Source organism: Rana temporaria, chromosome 4, assembly GCF_905171775.1.
Source record: "Rana temporaria chromosome 4, aRanTem1.1, whole genome shotgun sequence".
NCBI classification, from domain to species: domain Eukaryota; kingdom Metazoa; phylum Chordata; class Amphibia; order Anura; family Ranidae; genus Rana; species Rana temporaria.
The window spans coordinates 436,183,752-436,207,140 of NC_053492.1; the positions used below are offsets into that span (position 1 = coordinate 436,183,752).

The 23,389-nt window shown below is 44.2% G+C and overlaps 1 protein-coding gene across 1 annotated transcript in view; it reads right to left on the reverse strand.

The window, feature by feature from the left end:
* Positions 1 to 15,133: 15,133 nt before the first annotated feature.
* The window catches only part of VASH2 (vasohibin 2), a 136,245-nt gene continuing 127,989 nt past the window's right edge, over positions 15,134 to 23,389 (reverse strand). Inside the window, exons 7-8 of the mRNA XM_040351462.1 lie at positions 22,170 to 22,282; positions 15,134 to 15,948 (exon numbers count right to left, since the gene is read on the reverse strand). Of these exons, the coding sequence (XP_040207396.1) occupies positions 15,876 to 15,948; positions 22,170 to 22,282 (186 nt within the window). The 3' untranslated portion in view covers positions 15,134 to 15,875. The remainder of the gene's footprint in view (positions 15,949 to 22,169; positions 22,283 to 23,389) is intronic.

Sequence of the window (23,389 nt, forward strand, 5' to 3'; positions counted from 1 at the left end):
CAAAGAATACATCCAAATCAACAAAGGAATGGCTTCACCAGAAGAAGATTAAAGTTTTGGACTGGCCCAGCCAGAGGCCAGACCTGAATCCCATTGAAAATCGGTGGGCTAATCTGAACAGGGCTGTGCACAGGAGATGCCCTCGCAATCTGACAGATTTGGAGTGTTTTGGCAAAGAAGAGTGGGGAAATATTGTCAACTCAAGATGTGCCATGCTGATAGGCCCATACCCAAAAAGAGTGCTGGAATAAAATCAAAAGGTGCTTCAACAAAGTATTAGGTAAAGGGTTTGCAAACTTATGCAACCATATTATTTTATTTTTTACTTCCCTCCACTTAAAAGATTTCAGTTTGTTTTGCAACCGAGTTGTACAGTTTATAAGTCACATTAAAAAGGTGGAAAAAGTTCTGAAATTATTTATCTCATTTTTTAACACCACAGAAACCTGACATTTTAACAGGGGTGTGTAGACTTCTGATATCCACTGTGTGTATATGCGAGTAAACATGACATTGTGACACCAAATCAAAAACACAATAAAAGCAAATATTTATTTATGTAAAAATAGCAAAATATAACACTCACATAAAAATGACATATTGCAATCTGAAAAGGAGGAGGGAAAAAAACACAGCAGAAGATGCACAGATCTTACATTTCCCAAAAAATAAGACATTTATAATATTTCCTAATGAGAAGAATCATCAAGAAAACACTTTTTTCAATTAATTGTTTTATTGTCCTTTTGTTGAAATACGACACTGAAAGAAGTTTTCCACGTTCACTGAAAGTTAAAACCCAGCTTCAGATCTCTTTGAGCAGTAACATGGAGGTCCTCCCCTCAGCGATTGGTCAGAAAAATGGAAGACCCGATTGTCTAAAGCCTATTATGCAGGTTACAGTCCGATTGTACAATATCCTTTATATCTACCACCAACTATACCAGACTCATCTACCTGGCTGCAAATTGAATGGATCGTTTGGGTGGCTCCTCAAATTACAAAGTTTTAATAAATCTAAAAAAAATAAAGAAATTACACAGATATACAATTGAAATGTATATAACCAGCCTAAATCTGAGTAGTGTTTGCCAAACTATGGTTCTCAGGGTTGCAGTTGGCCATCCCTAGTTATCCTCCTAGGCTGGATAAACACCTATGAATTTTTAGTGCTTTTTGCATTTTGCAGATTTGCACCACAGAACGTGTTCCATAGGAAACCATGTTAAATGGACTGTAGTGCAAATCTGCAAAATGCAAAAAGCATTAAAACTGCATAGGTGTAAATCCAGACTTGGACCCCTTTCACACAAAGGAGTTTTTCAGGCGGTACAGCGCTAAAAATAGCGCTGCTATACCGCCTGAAGAACTCCTGCACTGCATACTCAATGTGAAAGCCCGAGGGCTTTCACACTGAGGCGATGCGCTGGCGAGAGAGAAAAAAATCTCCTGCCAGCAGCATCTTTGGAGTGGTGAGTGGAGCGGCGTGCATACCGCCCCTTCCCATTTAAAACAATGGGAAACCGCTGCAATACCGCCCGCAATGCGCCTCTGCAGAGGTGCATTGCGGGCGGTATTAGCCCTTTATCAGCCGCTAGCGGGGGTTAATACTCCACCGCTAGTGGCCGAATCCCACGGCAAATCCGACGGTATAGTGCCGCTATTTTTAGCGGCACTATACCGCCACTGCGCCTCTCGCCTCAGTGTGAAAGGAGCCTTACACTCTGCTGTAGCAGACTGACTGCATGCTGCTTAAAGCTGGCCATAGATGGTTTGAATCTCAGCTGGTTCAGCTGTACCCAAGTTCATTGATTAATCAACTTCAATCAATCAGCATATCAGCTTTTCAGCATGCGATTAATACCAGCAAATATATCTGCTAGCAATAATCGTGTTCCCCCGGAAGGGACAGCTCCCTACTGGGAGAAGACAATAGCTCTGCGGGAGGTATTCCCTCCATCAATATTGATTGTGGTTGCAGAAAAATAAATAAAAAATAAATCGCTCCATCTATGGCTGGCTTTAGATTCCTCGTATGTGCATGACATTATCCTTGATACCAGAAAGAAGAAAATGTCCCCCATCACTGAAAATGTTAGTAGTCATAGCACCATTCTACAAGGTGGTTCCCTACTTAGTTTGAGTGCTGTTGACTGCAGACATTCCCTGCAACGGGGAAACATGAGTGATCACCCAGGGAAATTTATCCTGACCAACTGATTCTTTCCTTGACCTCAGTGAAGCATGGGGTGTCCACTACAGCTGCACATTACTCAACATCAAATCACTGCCCATTTCAACTGAAACAGTGATGGGCCGTACAGACGACCGAACATGTCTGCTGAAACTGGTCTGTGGGCCAGTTTCAGCAGACATGTTCGGTCGTGTGTAGGCCCGAGCGTGCAGGATTCCAGCAAACATTTGCCCGCCGGGCCTTTTCCCAGCGGGCAAATATTTCTGGACTTGTTTTAAAACAGTCCGCTGGAATCCTGCCCGCTCGGACATGTTCGGTCGTCTGTACAGACCTACCGTACATGTCCGAGCGCCCGCCATCCCTCGCATGCGTCGAATGACTTAGACGCATGCGTGGAAGCATTTAACTGGCAGGCCCGCCCACGTCGCCGCGTCATCGTCGCGGCGAAGCCGCGGACACGCCCCGCGTATTGTTTACGCGCGGATTTCTGTACGATGGTTAGTACGGCCATCGTACAGAAATCCCCGGGCAGACATGTACGGTGAAAACGGTCCGGCGGACCGGTTTCATCGTACATGTTTGCCCGTGTGTACGCGGCCTGAGAATGTACAACAACCATCTAAAATCTGTGCGGGTTTTCAGGTTAGAAACCTTAAAAGAGAAATACACCCAAAGCTTGTTTGGCTGTACCTCTCCTGTGGATCACAGGAGTGCAATTCGTTCTGCCCAGTCCAGGCTGGGGAAAGATCGTGACCATATGGTTGGGGTTCACCCAGGAGCCTCTGTGAGCTGCTGAGAGCCTGAGACGGCCACTACCACCCCCTCCATAGACAAGCGCTCCAGGCTGGGGCAGACAGCGGTGACTGACGGTGCTTGATTCTTACTCTTAGTGACAGTGGGGGAAAGATGCTGCATCAGACTTTTAAATCTATACAGCAACTCTTATGCCGCGTACACACGCTCGGAATTTACGACAACAAATGTTGGTAAGAATTTCCGACAACAAGCTCCCATCAGGGCTGGACTGGGACAAAAATTTGGCCCTGGACTTCATCCAGACTGGCCCACTTTGACAGGTCTCTCCCACAGCGGCTGGACAACTCTTGGGACAAGATTAGGCAGAAGTGAGAAACTCCCAGGTCGCTGTCACTGAAGCCGCCCCACTGAGCCATCGGCCCACCGGGAAACTCCCTGTAGTCCCAATGGCCAGTCCATCCCTGGCTCCCATCCAAAATTTGTTGTCGGAAATTTCGAGCGTGTGTGCATAAGAGTTACTGTATAGATTTAAAAGTCTGATGCAGCATCTATCCCCCACTGTCTCTAAGAGCGAGAAGCAAGCAATCGAGCACCGTCAGTCACTGCTATCTGCCCCAGCCCCCACAGTGCTTACTGGAGCGCTTGGCTATGGAGGGGGTGTTAGCGGCCGTCTCAGGCTCTCAGCTCTCAGAAATTCTGACAGCAAATGTCTGATGGAGCCTTCACACGGTCAGAATTTCTGACAACAAGCTTCCATCCGTGTGAGAGCTGAGAGCCTGAGATGGCCGCTACATAGCTTCAGTAAGCACTGGGGGCTGGGGCAGATAGGGGTGACTGACGGTGCTTGATTCTCACTCTTAGAGACAGTAGGGGATAGATGCTGCATCAGACTTTTAAATGTATACAGTAACTCTTATGCCGCGTACACACGCTCGGAATTGGATGGGATGTTGGATGGGAGCTTGTTGTCGGAAATTCCGCCCGTGTGTAGGCTCCATCGGACATTTGCTGTCGGAATTTCGAACAACAAAGATTTGAGAGCTGGTTCTCAAATTTTCCAATAACAAAATCTGTTCTCGATCGTGTGTAGACAATTGCGACGCATGCTCTGAATCAGGTACGAGACGGAAGCGGTCTGGTAAAACTAGCGTTTGCAATGGAGATCGCACATTCGTCACGCTGCAAATTTTTCAATCTTTTAATGCAGAGCATTCTCTTCTTCTTTATAATGCTAGAATAATGAAGTTGTTTTGCTGCTGATATTCACACAGAGTTCTGACAAACTGATTTCTTTATTATTTCTGAAGAGCAGTAACGGACTGAAAAGCACGAAGACTGAAAAGTGCGAATCGTCTCTCACCAAACCTCTACTAACACGAGATTAGCAGGAGTCCAAAGGGTGGTACGCTTGGTATTGAACTTCCCTTTTCTAGTGCCGTTGTACGTGACCGCGTTCTTGGCGATCGGAATTTCCTTCAACATTTGTACGACCGTGTGTATGCAAGACAAGTTTGACCCAACATCTGTCGGAAAAAAAAATTCAGAGGGTTTTGTTGTCGGAATGTCTGATCGTGTGTACGCGGCATTAGAATTAGATTCCTATAACAAAGGCAGAATGTTTAAAACGGTTCTCCACCCTAAAGTGAAGTCCCGCTGATCGGAACTCTCCCCCCTCCGGTGTCACATTTGACACCTTTCAGGGGGGTGCAGATACCTGTCTAAAGACAGGTATTTGCACCCACTTCCGGCCCGGCATTCACGGGCAAAAGACGGGCATTGCGTCACATCCCGTCGCCCCCCCGTTGTGTGCTGGGAACACTCGGCTCCCAGCACACAGCGGGAGCCAATCGGCGGGCGCGGCTCGCGCATGCGCCGTAGGGAACCGGGCAGTGAAGCCGCAGCGCTTCACTTCCTGGTTCCCTCAGCGTGGATGGAGGGGGGAGCAGCAGGGTGACGAGCGATCGCTCGTGCTCTGCTGCGGACGGCGCTGGACTCCAGGACAGGTAAGTGTCCTAATATTAAAAGTCAGCAGCTGCAGTATTTGTAGCTGCTGGCTTTTAATATTGTTTTTGGGCGGAACATCCGCTTTAATAAGAAAAATGCACAGTACACTACAATCTCACCAACACTTCCTATGCAATTTGGGTGGGGTGGGTGCACTGTAAAGCATGTATTTGGGGTCAGCAGTGGTCAGACCAGAACTGACCTCAGGCAGACCGTGCTGGTAAACATTAGGGGAGGACTTGTCCATGTTACGTACCTGAAAAGTCTGAAGCCATAAGCCACTTTAGATCTAAGTGGAGAAGCCCTTTAAACTTATCAGCTTAGTTGCAGCATAATTAATGAGAGCTGCAACAACATTACAACACGTCACTCACATACCATTGTACTTAAAAACAAATATTCAGCTGGAGCTTAGACTTTTTTTATTAAATCAAATGAATTAAAAAAATAAGTGCACCTTCATGGTAAAGGATAAAATGAAAGGGGGCGTTGCTCATCTCTTGGCCAAACCAGTTGCATCCACTGCAGACCTAAAAATAATTTATAATAATATTCAAACTCTTCTAGAGAATCAACAGTGACAGAAGGATAAAGATGATTGACAGCTTGCTTCGCCACTGTCAACAATGGAAACCTTTTGTTCAGGCTTGCCTTTTGGGCATCCCTGTAGAAGATTAGGATCATGCATATCTAGAAGGATGCTGGGGATAATTTATGTAGCAGTCCTTTGCCTAGCGGTGTGTAAATGGCTTTATCAGCCCTCGGACTGACATACTAAACTTGTAGAACATTGGGGTTTCCTGTAGAGTTCTTAGAGGGCAACAGGAGAAAGAAACAAGGTTATATTTGCAAACCAGCTTGATTTGCCTGGGTATATTAAAGGGGTTGTAAAGGTTTGTTTTTTATTTTCTAAATCGGTTCCTTTAACCACTTAAGCCTCGGACCAATATGCTGCTAAATGCCGAAAGGCGTTTTTACAATTCGGCACTGCGTCGCTTTAACAGACAATTGCGCGGTCGTGCGATGTGGCTCCCAAACAAAATTGGCGTCCTTTTTTCCCCACAAATAGAGCTTTCTTTTGGTGGTATTTGATCACCTCTGCGGTTTTTATTTTTTGCGCTATAAAGAAAAATAGAGCGACAATTTTGAAAAAAATGCAATATTTTTTACTTTTTGCTATAATAAATATCCCCCAAAAACATATATAATTTATTTTTCCTTGGTTTAGGCCGAAACGTATTCTTCTACCTATTTTTGGTAAAAAAAAAAAAATCGCAATAAGCCTTTATCGGTTGGTTTGCGCAAAATTTATAGTGTTTACAAAATAGGGGATAGTTTTATTGCATTTTTATTATTTTTCTTTTTTTTACTACTATTGGTGCCGATCAGCGATTTTTTTTCGTGACTGCAGACAATTTTGACACATTTTTGGGACCATTGTCATTTTCACAGCAAAAAATGCATTTAAATTGCATTGTTTATTGTGAAAATGACAGTTGCAGTTTGGGAGTTAACCACAGGGGGCGCTGTAGGAGTTAGGGTTCACCTAGTGTGTGTTTACAACTGTAGGGGGGTGTGGCTGTAGGTCTGACGTCATCGATCGAGTCTCCCTATAAAAGGGATGACTCGATCGATGCAGCCGCCACAGTGAAGCACGGGGAAGCCGTGTTTACATACGGCTCTCCCTGTTCTTCAGCTCCGGGGAGCGATCGCGACGGAGCGGCTATAAACGAATAGCCGCGCCGTCGTCCCGGATCGCTCCCCGCGGGAATTCGACCGCCGCATGTAGCGGGGGGGGTCCCGATCGGACCCCCGACCCGCGGAAAGGCAAGGACGTACCTGTACGCCCATTTGCCTGTACGTGCCATTCTGTGGACGTACATATACATGCGGCGGTCGGGAAGTGGTTAAGCTAGTGCATTGTTGGTTCACTTACCTTTTCCTTCGATTCCTTGGATTTTTTTTTCTTTGTCTGAATTTCTCACTTCCCGTTTCTCCTCAGTAAGCTTCCAAGCCATTCTGGCTGGGGGTTAGTCAGCCAGAACAGCTTACTGAGGAGGAACAGGAAGTGAGAAATTCAGACAAAAAAAACAAAGAAAAAAAACATTTAGAAGGGTAATCGAAGGAAAAAGGTAAGTGAACCAACAATGCACTATTTAGAAAATAAAAAATGAACCTTTACAACCCCTTTAAAAGATGATAAAGTGGATCAAAAGTGCACTTATTCCCTAAGAGCCGGTTCACACAGGGGCGACTTGTCAGGCGACTTAGCCGCCTGACAAGTCATGCTCCGTTCTGTACAATGGAACCGTTCTAATAGGAGCGACTCAAGTCGAAAAAGGTTCCTGTACGACTTTGGGGCGACCTGCATTGACTTCAATACAGAAGTCATTTTGCAAGTCGCCTCTGAAGTCGTGTGCAGATCGCCTTGCCAAGTCGCTTGGCAAGTTGTGCCGCCCGTGTGTGAACCAGCTCTAAATCTCACAAGCAGGGCCATAAAAAACACAAAGCAAGGGAGACTCATTGCATATGACTCCTTCCAGGGAAGGCATCGGCTAAGGTTCTCACCTCACCTGACCCTATACAACATCTGCTCTGCATATTGAAGAGACAGGCCATGTATCACCTTACTGTCTCCCCAATATCTACAGCTGACATAAAATTCACAAAGCCTTCAGAAGTAGGCTGAAGAACCATTGGCCATTCCAGGCACTAAATAAACAGTCTTGAGCGGAATGGTCCACTCTGTACTCTCCACTGATTGGTGGATCCATGTACATGATGAGTGCAGTCTGAAAAGCTAATGAGTACAGAGCGGCTCAGCCCTTGTCTTGCATATCTACAGTCAGAATGCTGAGATAACAGTTCACAGCTCAGAACTCATCCTCTTATTGCTCGGCAATTAAAACACCACAGGGACCCTACAGATAGTGTCTGAAGGCAGTGCGATACATCCCCCAGCAATCAGGATCTCCTTTTATTACACTTTCCAACACAAAAAACAGAGGAAATAACATTATTGGTTGCTGCAGGCAATGAAACCCAGTTCTTCAGACAATTTACATCATAAAGTCTGCGGTGAGCTCTGAATAAACCATGAGCACTGCACAGATGTGACATATGTTCATATAGACATGCAGAATTTGCATAGTTTTTTTTTTTTTTTTTCTTTCATCTCATTCCTACAGTGACCTAATACAGCCAGCTGGGGTGCCATCATGATGACCCTCAAGCTGCAGCTTCCAAAAAGTTGACGTTGGCAACTTCCCACATTTGTTCCACTTTAAAAAACGGAACTCCACACAAACCTCTAAATTGAAAAACAAAATGATTTTTAAATAGTCTGGCCCAGATTCTCTAAGAATGGCGTAACTTAGGGCGGGCGTAACGTATCTCATTTACATTACGCCGCTGCAAGTTTTTCAGGCAAGTGCTTTATTCACAAAGAACTTGCCTGTAAAGTTGCGGCAGCGTAGCATAAATCACCCGGCGCAAGCCCGCCTAATTCAAAATAGGCAGGTAGGGGGCGTGTAGCATTTAAATTAAGCGCGTTCCCGCGCCGAACGTACTGCGCATGCGCCGTCCGTAAAACATCCCAGGGTGCACTGCTCCAAATGACGTCGCAAGGACGTCATTGGTTTCGACGTGAGCGTAAATGGCGTCCAGCCCCATTCAACGTAAATTTATAAATTTCGACGCGGGAACGACGTCCATACTTAACATTGGTTGCCCCTCATATAGCAGGGGCAACTTTACGCCGGAAAAACCTAACGTAAACGCCGTAACTTTACTGCGTCGGCCACACGTACATTCGGGAATTCGCGTATCTAGCTAATTTGCATACTCGACGGGGAAAACGACGGAAGCGCCACCTAGCTGGCAAAAAAAAAATTGCAGTTAAGCTCCGACGGCGTAAGAGCCTTACGCCTGTGGGATCTAATGGATATCTATGCGTAAATGATTCTAAGAATCAGTCGCATAGATACGATGGCCCAGATTAGGACTTACTACGGCGTACATGGCGTTATGCCGTCGTAAGCCCTTTGAGAATCTGGGCCTCTGTCTTTGTACTAGTCGTAATATCCGCATATCAGCATTCAGACTGGGAAAGGAAAAGGCAGCAGCACAATCAGAATTTACTGCCTTGCACAGTACTGTAAATCCAACAAATGGATGTTGGAGGGAGGGAGTACAGGGATGACCTCATAAGTAAGCTGCTGCTCTGTCACTATCCAATCATTGCTTTGGCCTATTTTGTGTTGATTTGACAGCAGTTGAGAAACCGAAGGGGCTTGAATAGTGTCTAGGTTAAAAAAAAAAAAGAAAATGGCTGAACACAGCTGCAAAGTTTTTGGCAACTAAGACAATGCACATACGTTATTTGGCCGTTGGCATTCACCTACACTTTAAAAAGCATTTGTTTATGTTTGCCTAAAGTTCAGGCATTTAATTTTGTTCAATGAACCTCTCATTGGGTCTGTTTTGTTCTATAAAAAATGGTGCTCTAAGGCCCCGTACTCACGACCAAACATGTCTGCTGAAACTGGTCCGCAGACCAGTTTCAGCAGACATGTTTGGCCGTGTGTTGGCCCGAGCGGACCATTTTGGGACGGATCGGACAGGTTTCCAGCGGACAACTGTTTCCCGGACTTGTTTTAAAACAGTCCGCTGGAAACCTGTCCGCCCGGACATGTACGGTCGTCTGTACAGACCTACCGTACATGTCCTGCCGCCCGCATCCCTCGCATGCGTCGAATGACTTCGACGCATGCGTGGAAGCATTTTTAAGGCGGCCCGCCCACGTCGCCGCGTCATTGTCGCGGCGACACCGCGTCATCGACGCGGCGACACCGCGGACACGCCCCGCGTAATGTTTACGCGCGGGCTTCTGTTCGATGGTGTGTATAGCCATCGAACAGAAGTCCCCGGGCAGTCCCCGGCCAGACATGTCCGATGGAAACGGTCTGCAGACCATTTTCATCGGACATGTCCTGCCGTGAGTACAAGGCCTCATGTGCACAGTTTATTGATCTTTAGGCTTTATTTCCATGGACGTTTTTACAGCCACTTTTGTTAGCCATTTTTACAGCTTAAAAACGCCTGTCCATTTTTTTCTTTGAGCTGGAGCTCAAAAACGCTGCGGTAGAGTTTTTGCGCGTTTTTGTGCGTTTTTAACATCTGGCGTTTTTACAGCTCTAACGCTGGAGCTTCAGAACACACTGGTCCTGGTTTTTTTTTGCAGCTTAACCACTTGACCACTGGGCACGTAAACCCACTTAATAACCAGACCAATTTTCAGCTTTCGGTGCTCTCACAATTTGAATGACAATTACTCAGTCATACAACACTGTACCCAAATGAAATTTCCGTCCTTTTTTTCACACAAATAGAGCTTTCTTTTGGTGGTATTTAATCACCGTTGGGTTTTTTTTGCGCTATAAGAGAAAAAAGACTGAAAATTCTGTAAAAAAAAAAAATTTCTTTGTTTCCGTTATAAAATTTTGCAAATTTAGTATTTTTTCTTCATTCTTTTGCATAAATGTGAAAGATGAAGTTACGCCGAGTAAATAGATACCCAACATGTCACCCTTCAAAATTGCACACGCTCGTGGAATGGCGCCAAACTTCGCTACTTAAAAATCTCCATAGACGACGTTGCAGGGTATTGTGGGGTATTGCGGAGTATTGTGGAGTATTGCGGGGTATTGCGGAGTATTGCGGGGTATTGCGGGGTATTGCGGGGTATTGCGGAGTATGGGGGCATTGCAGAGTATTTTGGGGTATTGCAGAGTATGGGGGCATTGCAGAGTATGGGGGCATTGCAGAGTATGGGGGCATTGCAGAGTATGGCAGAGTATGGGGGCATGGCAGAGTATGGCAGAGTATGGGGGCATTGCAGAGTATGGGGGCATTGCAGAGTATGAGGGCATTGCAGAGTATGGGGGCATTGCAGAGTATTGCACAGGGAGGGATGGATGGCTGGATCTGTGACTGCATGTGTCACAGATCCAGCCCGCAGCAGCAGCAGCAGCTGCTGCTGCTTCCGCTCTCTCCCCTCTCCTCTCTCACACTGTACCATTGGGTACAGAGAGGAGAGGGAGGAACCGGCGTCATCACATGACGCCGGTTTGTTTACTAGTGATCGCTCCGTCATTGGACGGAGCGATCACGTGGTAAACCGCCGCTATCAGCGGCGATTTACCGTGATCCGTGATCAGCCGGGTCCGGAGGACCCAGCGGTCACGGAGACTCCCGTGTGCGCGCCCCACAGGGCGTGTGGGAGCGCGATTCTGGGAGGACGTACATTGACACCCTCCCAGAGTTAAGCAACCGCCTTGTAGACGTATTTCGTCTATAGGGCGGTTGCTAACTGGTTAAAAACGGCTCAGCCATCTACAGCTCAAAAACGTCATGGTGGGCATGAGGCCATAGGCTAACATGGAGAGCCGTTTTTAAGCTGCAAAAAACGCTCAGAAAAAGTGGCTGTAAAAACGTCCATGGAAATGAAGCCTTATAGATAATGTTCTTTCTGCCTCCATAGTTATAAGTTCAACAACAAAGGGGCACTTCAAGGAAGTGTGTTCTCTATTTTCATACATCCCTTCCTCAATCAACATTCCTCTTATATTAGGCTACAAGGTGGACCAGTTGTAGGTTAGTTAGCTGCATAAAGGCGAAGTACAATTTTTTGAATCCGCAGCTTATATTTCTGCGTAATTTAGGCATGTACATGCTGAGACTGAAAACCTAACTAGATGAATGGAAGAAGAATTTTACATTTAAAATTAGAGTGCACAGACCGAAAATGGCGTATAAAGCTTGAAAAGTATCTATAGCGCCATCACTTACAGGATTGTCTGGTTAGGTCCTGATTGTGAAGACTACTCTACAGACAGCGCCCTGTGACCAGCAGTGAAGCTGTGTGAGGAGGCAGGAAACTGCTGGAGTTGCTGGGAACAATGTCTACCACCAGTGGTTTTCCACCCCCAGCAACTAAAAACCCATTACAGCAAGAGCCCCAATATGATTACCCACCACCCAAGCTTGGTAGGCCATTTCCTGGACCTGAGAGGCCAGGACCAATATCTGCTACCAGTAACTTTCCACCAGCCACACTTAAAAAAAAACACCACTGCAGCCTCCCTTATAACATTATCCACCATCTGGGCTTGGTGTGCCATTCCAAGGTGCTAGGATGCCACCACCTGCACCTAAAAAAATAATTTCAGCAGCCACCCCAGCAACATTATCCACCACCCGAGCTTGGTGGGCCATTTCCTGGACCTGAGAGCCCAGGACCAATATCTGCTACCAGTAACATTCCACCAACCACACTTAAACATCTACCACTGCAACCTCCCCCACAATAATATCCACCATCTGGGCCATTTTCAGGACCCAAAATGCCAGAACCTATGTCAGCCACCAGTGGCTTTCCAACAACCACACCTAAAAACCCACCACAGCAGCTGCCTCCACAACATAACCACCCCAAATTTGGTGGGCCATTCCCAGGATCCAAAACCACTGTTTTCTATTATTGGCCAACACCTGCACCTAAAAACCAACCACAGCAGCCTCCCCCAGAGTATTACCCATGCTTTGGGGGCCCATTCCCAGGACCTTGGATGCCAGGACCCATGACTGCCACCAATTACATTCCGTCACCCGCACCTAAAAACCCAAAGCAGCTGCCCCCACAACATTACCCACCTTCGGGCCTAGTGGGCTATTTCCAAGTCTGCATGTCATGATCAAGGTGGATATAAGACCTTTTGTCAGACATGCAGAAATTTAAAGTCATGGGGTTACTGTTAATATGGAAACAATTATGTCTTCTACCACACAGGTAATAAAGGACTGCTTTCACCTTAAGAATTTACCTTTTTAAATTTTAAATGTAATTTGCCACAAAAACTGAAAGCCCAATGAAGAGGGGTACTCTTGATTGGGCTTTCAGTTTTTGTCACCCCAGTGTTCAATATATCACGACCAGCTATGATTACATCATCCTCACAAATGTATACCAGCAGCCAAAAAGTCATGAGGACCATAAACTCCAGCTGTCCCCCGCTAACTTAGAAGCACTTATGGACCATTACATGCATATTTTATGCGGTATCTTTTAACAAGAATGATTCTGCTTAGATATCAGTATTTTATTATGCCCGTGTGCATGTGGCTTAATGCATATAAAAATATGAAAGTCTCATTATACATAATTTTACGGTAAAGGTGACAATACCACCTCAAATTATGATCTCGTATAGAATATACTGTACAGAATAGTTCCATTTTATTGTAGAATTTCACTGGTTGCCAAAAATGTCCACTAATAGCGAGTTCCAGCACTCAGGAAATGGAGGTCATTCTGTAGCCATCACACATGTAGGTGCTCTCTCCTTGCTTTATTATATTTCTAAACTGTGTTAAGAGTAAAAGAGCTTGAGTCTGATTGGCTGCTGTAAAAACAAACTTTTCCCAGTGCTAGCGTTTCAAAATGTCTCATATCTAACAAGTGATACAACGAGCACATGTCCTGCTCACAGCAACCAGCCAGGGCCTCGCTTCCATGCAGGAAAGGTAGAGCCTATAAGGAAAACAAAATAGAATTTTTTGGATGCATCAAGCAGCGTGTTCTTACTTTTCACCAGTTTCTAAATGCGTGTCCAGTAATCTATAAAAACAGACATTTCTAGTTGGCGGATACTTAGAGGTCCAACTATAAAGGTTTAGGGCTTGTTCACACCAGATGCACGCTGGACAGCCTTGTTCAAAGCAGTCCCAATGCATAAACGTAATGCATGCGTTCACTTTGACCCTTCTGCTATTTTACATAAAAGTCACACCAAGGTGATATCACTTATACTCAGCAGATTGTTAAATATATTTTTGAAGTAAATACTGTATATGGGGGGAAACAAATGTGCTGGGAAAAATTACAGGGAATTGCTCCTTTTTTTTTTCCTTTTATACCAAGAGAAACAAAAATATATGCATCCCAATCCATTATCAAATTAAAGCCCTCTGTATTGAAAAATAAATACAAGGGGGTTGAGTTATGCTGGCCATACACTCTACGAAAAATCGTCCAAATGAACTTTCGAAAAAACGAACGTTCAGTCGTGAGCGCAAATGATATTGCCAAGGGAGCTGCGGTGGCTCAACGCGATTGGCACTGCGCTGACAAGCCATTCACCTCTGCAGCTAGGGGTTCGGATCCCGGTCTCAGCTACATGTGAATTGAGTTTGGTGGTCTCAGCCCCGGCTCCCGGTGGGTGTGCTATGCGAGGTAAGCCTGCGCTTAGTACGCCCACCCCCCTCCCACAAAAACCACCACACTTACACGCACTCGAAATTGGGTTAGCATGCACGCACTTTGACCACGTGGTCTCTAAAAAGAGAGGGGAAGGACTAACGGGGCTGGTTGAGCGGGCTAGATCCTCTCACTCCCTTATAGGGAGTCCCTCTGCCCCGTTGGGCTTCAAAGCGGAGCAGGTAGGGCGGGCTGTGTGGGAGGACCCCCTCACACACCCACCATTGCCACCCGGGGCATGGAGAAAGGTGGCAGATTGCCCCTGGGGGAGGCCTGCCGACTCCCAACTCCTGCAGTCCGGCTCCTCTCTCGAGTACACGCACAAAATACACTTAAAAAAAAATGAAAAAAAAGATATTGCCATCATGTAATGACCGATAAATCGTTCAGTGGACATAAATAAAAAAAAATTTGGTTCGTTTTTTTTTACATATAGTGCAGAAAGTTTGAATGGGAAACACATTTACCTTCCGATTTATCGTTCGTTCGGCAGAAAGTTTCCAAACTTGTCCTTCGTTTTTTCGGCTCAAAAACGTCCCAGCGATTATCGATTTTGTGCCCATTAATTGTTCGTAAAAAAAAAAAAACTGTCTAAACGACAGAATTTCAGTCGAATTTTCATATAGTGTATGGCCAGCATTACTAAAATGGGACAGTGCAAAATCTGGTGCAGCTCTGCATAGAAACCAACCAGCTTCCAGGTTTTATTGTCAAAGCTTAATTGAACAAGCTGAAGATAGACGCTGATTGGCTGCCATGCACAGCTGCACTAGATAATTTACAAAAATTTTAGAGCGCACTAACACCTTTGTTTAATACATTAGGGCAGACTAGAAACACTAAAAAAACTGTGACTAATTAAGGAAGTTTAAAAAAAATCATTTTTAAGCTGAAAGAGGTTTGTGCTGGTGTTGCAATATTGTCACCTGGAATTATCACCATTTGTTATATTATCATACTCACTTCCTCTATGAATTGCTGCTTTCAGACACATTTTGTATAAAACTTACATAATGCTTTTGTATTGATAAAACAGTAAAAGTCGGTACAGTCCGATTTCAAATGGTCTAAAAATGATTGTGGTGCTGAAACTGCCATGAAAGTTTTGCCATACACGACAGATAACGTACAGTTCAAAGGCAGCCATCTTGTATTCCACGGGGCGGGAACGCGGCAGAAGGCTGTAAAGCTTAAGCTGAAGAAAAGGTATCGCTGTTGGATCTGGTCTCCTCCTCACACTGGTTACAGACAAAGCTCACTTCAATACTTCATAGTATTCAATACACAATGCTGTATCCCTGGAGAAGGGACGCAAGTACCCAATAGTGTCAATTCTGGAGGAAGGGGGAAGAGATATGAATTACGGTACTGAGTACATCCAAGAACTGTGTTCAGCATGGCCGTGGGGTTTCTCCAAAGCTTGCAAAATTGATATTTAAAATGAAAAAACAAAAAAAGTGTAAAAATGGAAATCTTTCAATTAAAAGCATAAATAAAAACTTAATAAATAGTCACAGATGTTTAGAAAAAAAAAAAAAAAAAAAACAGGGGTGAATGGGGTAAAGTGCAAAGGGAAGCACCAGGGATTCTTGTGTCACTTCCTTGTTAAATACGAATTTGGTATCCGACTTCGTTCAGAGTGCTGAGGTCCGCTGGTTTCTTGTCTGTTATCGCCGGCCTGAAAACAAGGACACAAGTGTGTGGTTAGGAAAGAGAATATGTTATAGAAGAATACAATTGGCCAATTCATTTACACATTCCCCCACAGAAAGGCAAGTACAAATGATTCCAAGTGAACAGTGCGAGTCCCTGGCTGGTAGAAATGTAGATATACAGTGGAACCTCGGATTGCGAGTAACGCTGTTAACTAGCGTTTGACAAAACGAGCACTGTATTTTGAAAAATCCTAACTCAGTTTGCGAGTGTTGTCTCGCAAAACAAGCAGGATTCAGGCCAAAGCGGTGTACAGTACCACGTTTGGCTTGAGGTGGGGGTGCCAGAGCGGCACAGAACGGCACCATTGGGAAATGCCTGGAAAGACTCAGAAATACTAAGTTCCCAAGTCTTTCCGAGGTTTGCTGAAGTCAGCCAAGCTGTCCTCGGGCCTTTCCAGCTGTTTCCGAGGCTCTCCGGTGCCCCCGCCTCTGGCCGCATGCGGTATTGCATGCCATTGAAGTCAATGCGGAACAAATTATTTTAGTTTCCATTGACATCAATGGGGAAACTCGCTTTGATATGCGAGTACTTTGGATTACGAGAATTCTCCTGGAACGGATTATGCTCGTAAGCTGAGGTTCCACTGTATGTGTCACCTAGGTTTCTCCCTACAGATGGTGAGGAGCTCCATGGTTTGTGTCGGCTATGAAGAAAACAAACTTTTTAATTTCTCAGAATCTTTATAAGTTCTGATCTAGGTCCTGGAGCCCGGAGACTTTGTAGTGTGGTGGAGATGATTCTAAAATCCCTATTTTCAAATTAGGCCAATTCTTTTTATTATTAGAATCACTGAAATGTTTCTTTTTCCTATATTCCTTATACTGTTTATTTGTTTTTTATACGCATTATGCATATGTATGTATGGGAATGATCAATACTGCTTATTTTCCTTGATAAGATTTGTCAGATATGAAATTAAGTTTTAAAAGTAATGAACTCAGCATTAAAAATATGAAGGACAAAAAGACTGAAGATTGAGAGCAAATACTGTCATCCTGCATTTTCCCCTCATGTTACAAAATGTGTCCCTCCTCCCTCCTAAATTCCTCAATCCAAAGAACAAATATGGACTTGGTTGTAAGAGGAAATCGCCCCTTCCCCCCACCACCCCCCCTCCCGCCGTGTGACGCTTGGAAGAAAACGTGCAGAGCTGAATGAACTTTTTTACACTGGATGTGTGTGTAGCCTTCCCAGGAATGGATGGGAGGAAACCATCCCTATATGGACTGACCAATGAGAGCTTCATGCCAAGGACAAGCCACACAGGGGGGCTGGGAAATGTGTAAGCTAACCAATCAAATGCATGTAATTGTGATTCTTTTCTTTTAATAAAGCTGTGTGGGCTATAGCCCGCTCGCTCTCTTTGCTGGTGAAGGTTGGAAAGGTGAGATGTGGTCTGTTTTGTCTATAGATTGCACTGTCTCACCATATTAATTGTGTCAGGAAATTAATTAGTCTATTACAGTAGAGCTTTGGGTTGAATAAAGCCTCTATTCCTAGGTCCATCCACATCTTACCTGGCTGGCGGACCTCATTATTGGTTTCGGCTGTGCACAAACCTTTATTTATCTGAGCTGACTGATGTTCAGGTCTCACGCTCTGCTGCTGGATGAAACGGCAGAGTGCTGACAAAACACTAAAGGGCCGTACACACAATGAGAATATCAGACGAATGATCGGTTTTTTTTTTGCGTGCTAGTCTTCGAAAATTAAGAGGTTACTCAATCTTCAAATATTCTCGTACAACAGAATACAACTTCGGAAATGATGTAATATACTTGTATTTAATTTTCAGACAAAAACTGTACTGATTAAATGAAAATCTTATGATAGGGCATCGTACCAGAATTGTTTTGTGTTTTTCGCTTTGGATAATTTTGAATGAACTGTTGTGATCGGCTCTTGAAAGCTGTGTACCGAAGATCAGATTATCGTATTATCGCTTTGACAGCAGGATTTTTCATACAATTTTCAGATCGTGTGTACTAGGCTTTAAAATGTAGATAAGCAACCCGTTTTTAGGAACAAACATAAAAGTTTAGTTAGTGTCTTGAATGCTATACAAAGGTCTCCTGCATTGAAACTGCTTGCTGCCTTGCTGAATAAAGTGCAGGACAAACTTAGTTCCAGGGTACCCCCCACTGCTAATACCAGTAAAGCCCATCCATTTTACAACGGTTAAATAAAAAGCTGATATTTATGGGATCTGTTTTATCTGCTGAAGGATTTTTTATTCTGTTTAGCCAGTTTTGTGTCCCAAGAACCCATGAGAAAGCACAGCCAAGTTTAAGACCTTAAATTTCCTTTGAAGGTGACTTCGGCCTGCTGACTGGACAAACAAAGAGCCTTCATTTATGAGATCAGCTCCCTGTGCTCGCTCAAATATGTGTTAAAGGATTTTGGTTCAAAGCAATCTAACCACATGAGCAGCATCTGAAGGAAGCTGCCATCTTAACTCCTAAGCCACATACTAGTTCAGTGAATGTGGAACGAACGTTTCCCAGCTTCAATGTGAGCGAGGTCATTGTCCTATACATCAGTGTTTCTCAATTCCTGTCCTCAAGGTGCACCAACAGGTCATGTTTTCAGGATTTCCATTATTTTGCACAGGTGATTTGACCAGTTTCACTGCCTAAGCAATTACCACAGCCGTTTCATCTGAAGGAAATCCTGAATACATGACCTGTTGGTGCGACTTGAGGCCTGGAATTGAAAAACCCTGCTATACATACACACCTCTACACTTTGCGCGATATCACCCGTTTCCCAATAAAAATTATATTTTCCCAGTATCATGTTTAAAGCTTGACTCCAGGCAGTTACAATGGAAATAAAAAGTCTAAACACCCCTGTCAAAATGGCAGGATTATGTGATGTAAATAAAATGAGACAAAGATAAAAAAAAAAAAAAAAACTTTTTCTACCTTTAATGTGACCTGTACAACTTGGTTGAAAAACACACTGAAATCTTTTAGGTAAAAATTCAAAACAAAAGTATTGCAAACATGTCATACTTACCTCTTTGTAGTGGTTTTACAAAGAGCAGCCCCGATCCTCCTCTTCTCGAGTCCCTTGCCAGAGATCCTGGCTTCTCCTCCTCAGCCAGTGCCCCCATAGGGGAACCCTCTCCCTTGTCATATACTTTGCTTGACAGCAGCAGGAGCCAATGGTAGCCTGTGACAGTGCAGATTAGAGCAGGGAGAGCCGCTGCTCTCATGCACAGTGCTGGATCGACATGGGGCTCAGGTAAGTATAATGGGGCAGGGGGGTTGGGGGTTAAATCACGGTAAGAAACCTTAAGGCTTTAGAACCACTTTAAGTTTACTATTTTAATATCATTACGTGAATGGGTCTTCCAAACTAATAATTGGACAAATTTAACATCTGAGCTAGCCAGTCTGACATGTCCTCTTTGGAGAGTTCACTCCTCACCAGCCGCCTCCAAGTGACGTTAAAACGCCAAGCTCACATGTCAACAAGGAGACAGTGACAGCTGGGGCAGGATGGCATTTGCCTCTCTACAGCTTGCGTAAAGATGGGATGCTGAGACAGGGGAGCACAAATAGAATCAGGGGTTATGAATACCGATGACTTCAGAGGCATCTAGTAGATACTACACTTTGGATATTTCTGGAGCCTGGTGAATGGGAAAGACTGAGGGTCTATGCAATGCATTATAATAATCAGCACATGGAACAGGAGTCCTCGCTGAAATGTCAATGATAAGACCTCATGGGTCATATATAGCTCTTCGTGTAATGGCTGAACTTCAGCTGCTGGGCTCACTGTAGAATATAATTGGACCATGATGCTTATCCTGCCTTAACCCAATGACTAGCTCATAACAACGGCAGTGTTTACAGGAGAAAATATTTTGGCTTGCCTGAATGGAGAGGATTGTGAAGCCTTGGCATATCACCGAGAGGGGAGTAGTGTGACATGAGGCAGCAGAATCTAGAATTACATCCTGACATGAAGACAGGGATAAATTTAACTTAATACGAGCCCTACGTCACCAGCGGGCCCCGCACCTGTCCGTTATGTCACCAGTATTTTAGGAATGTATTATTATGTTCAAATCAGCAGCCTGTTTAATGAAGGAATATTATATTTTACCTACTGTCTGGAAACTTTTTTTTTTTTAAAGGTGTTTATTTTAATTTTTTTAATTACAAAATAATCAAAAGGCAGAACAGGCAGAACCAAAGCGTGGGTGTGACCAAACATGATTGTGGGAAGGGGCCATGGCTAAACAAAACCTGGGCATCTTTGTACCTATAAAATATGATTTGTTTGCTGTGCCACAAGCTGGAGTCTTAGGGATAAATATAAACCTCAACACAATCATTTAGAAAATTACTTTGAATACATCTGGTTTTGTATATACTGAAAATAGACAGAGAGCTTGAAATAGAGGATTATGAAGGACCTGAGGAACCCAGGATGGAGCCAAAGTACTGCAGTATGAACCAACCCTTAGGGAGAGAGAGAAGGAAGGATCACTATGGTATATGGAAGTAAGGAAGGGGGGAGGGAGCACTATGGTACATAGAAGGCAGGAAGGATCACTATGGCATATAGAGGGCAGAAAGGAAGGATCACTGACACCTGGAAGGTTTACTATGACACCTGGAAGACAGGATCACTGTGGCACATGGACGGCAGGAAGTAGGGACCTCTATGGCACATGGACGGCAGGAAGGATCACTATGGTACATGGAAGGTTTAGTCCTGCTGCAGGACGGGGCTGAATGCTGTACTGAGTGGTACCCACATTTAGGGCCCTGGGCGTTCTTCTGAACATGGGTACCATTCTGTAAAAAAAAAAAACAGTTCAGCGCCCGCCATAGAGTTTGGCAGGTTGCTGGTTTTCAGAGCTAGACACTGCACCTGAATGTCCCAGTCGCACCAAGATGCTGGTAGGGACACACTGCTATTAGACTGGCCCAAGATGTAAGGGGTCTAAGATGCCGGCGGTATAGCCACGGTGTCCCATTGAAGAAAATTGTATAGCGTGTATCCAGCTTTAAAATGTACTTGTTTTTAAAAGTATCCTGTTCCCTCTTTGCATATTATTTTATATATACTGTGATTCTGGGTGGAGCAATTCCTAACGCCATCACACTCATTTCATTCAGCCCCTTTGGTTTGATCCTTGGCTGTCTATATATTAATCATTTTTATATATATATTTTTTTTGTTGTTTTTTCCTACCTCCTTTTTCTTGAATTTACCATTGCTGTGGATTAATGACCTGCTGTGAGATTTTTTAAGTGGATTGTTACTTGCTATGACATTTTAGCAATTTTTAAATAAATAGCTTTTTTGGACATACTACGCTATGAGGATCTTGTCCCCTTTTTTCCTTTGAGTGAACATTTTCAGTATCCGGTATCCGGTATCATCTAAACTGAATCTAACTACCGTTTTTGCTGCGTGATCTGGCCTGGAGAGACAGCTGAAGGTCTTCTCTCTCTTTGCAAGAAAGAGGCACCCCTCCCTGAGTTGAGTGATTCTACAGCGGGGCCGGCAGGCTGATGCACACGCTCCAATGACCTCCTTAAAACCGGGGTCCAACATTTTCGGTAAGAGTCAGTAATTTTATTCCTTCTGGGTTAAGAAATAAGATTCAAGCTCCTTCCAGATATCGTGCTGAATTATGCAGCGATTTATGAACTGATACTTGAAAATGTCCTGCAGCTAAACTTTTATCTCAGTTTCTATTGATACAGATGTGTTTGGGACTTTCTTTTTATTCACTCATCTGGTTTAAAACCTTTTTTGATTTTTTGACTGATTAGTAGATATCTCGGTCTCTTGTTCACTTACTACGGTAACTTTTGGTTTTTATTGATTTTTTTTCTGTGTGCTTTGTAACACGTGTTTTATGTATATACACACATATTCATAAGATTTTTGCACTTTAAAATTCTCTTGGGATTGCATGCCTATTTTCTGTATGTATATACAGTAGGAGCTACCTGGCTTTATTTTTAGAAATTTTTGCTGCAGAGGTGAAAGTCAAGGGCTCCGGTAACAAGAAGTTAGATTCCAGCTATCCGTGGATTAATAAAATAATTCAGAACAATGTAAAAGCCAAATCAACCAGAAAAGTAAAAGCGCTAATGGTACAAAATCCAATCATCCATGTTTATATGTAGAATCTGAATATTCAATACTCACGACTTGTCTCTCCTGCAGACTCTCCGCTGGGGACTGATGCGAACTCTGGGAGGGGACACCGACTTTCCTCTTCTCTCCTTCACAGGAGACTGAACACTGGAGGACTTCAGAATCTACAAAAGATTACAGAGATATAACGAGGTTCCTGCTATGAGCTTGGGAAATTTAGAGACAACTTCATCGTCAAGTATGATAGAGAACATTAGGGAAATCTCTGCAGATGAAAGTAAACCAGTGCAGGGAGTGTCACTGCTGGATTTCGCCTATAAATGTTACTTGCCTGGCTGTTCTGCAGATTCTCTAGTCTCCAATTTATGATTTGCTGGACCCCAAAAAGCATGCAGATCCGAAAATATACAGTAAAGTCCAAGTCCTTAACTACATACTTGATCTAGGTTAGTGACAAAGTATTAAAGCCAGAGGCCACCATGACAGCCAGGCAACTGCTGTTCACAGAAGGGAAAAAAAAAAACAGCAATTGCCACCAACATGCAACTCTCAGGAAAGGTATCCTTTAAATCAGTGGTCCCCAAACTGTGGTCCTTGGAGCACCATCTCATCCACTGTTACCTACAATGAGGCATAACCCCCCCCCCCCCCATGGAGACCGATGAAGAGGCACAATTTCCTCCCAATTAACAGTCCATATTCCTAATACACACGTTCCTGGAATGAGCTCTCCAAAAAGGTACCGGGTGCTGCAGTGACCACCAGCTGGATAATGGAGCATACAGGACAGAATGTAAATATTCACCAGCACACTAAGGATCTTCAATTGGGTCCAAATGTTTTTTTATTGAAGAAAGATCACATCACAAACAGTGTAGTGCAACATTTTGGAGCTGCGCAGAACACTTTCTTCCCGACGATGCCCGAAGGAGTCCTGCGCGGCTCCAAAATGTTGCACTACACTGTTTGTGATGTGATTTTTGTTCAATAAAAGTCATTTGAATGCAATTGAAGATACTTGGTGTGCTGGCGAATATTTACATTCTACAATTCCTCCGAATGACACCAACAATGGGGCACAATTCCTCCAAATGACACCAACATTTGGGCCAAATGACGGAGCACAATTCCTCCCAACAACTCCAATGACGGAGCACAATTCCTCCCACTGACACCAGCCAAGGGGGACAATTCCTCCCACGGACACCAAAGATGGGGCATGGTTTATTCCCACTGATGTCTGGACCTTTTCTACTCATAATGGCCACATT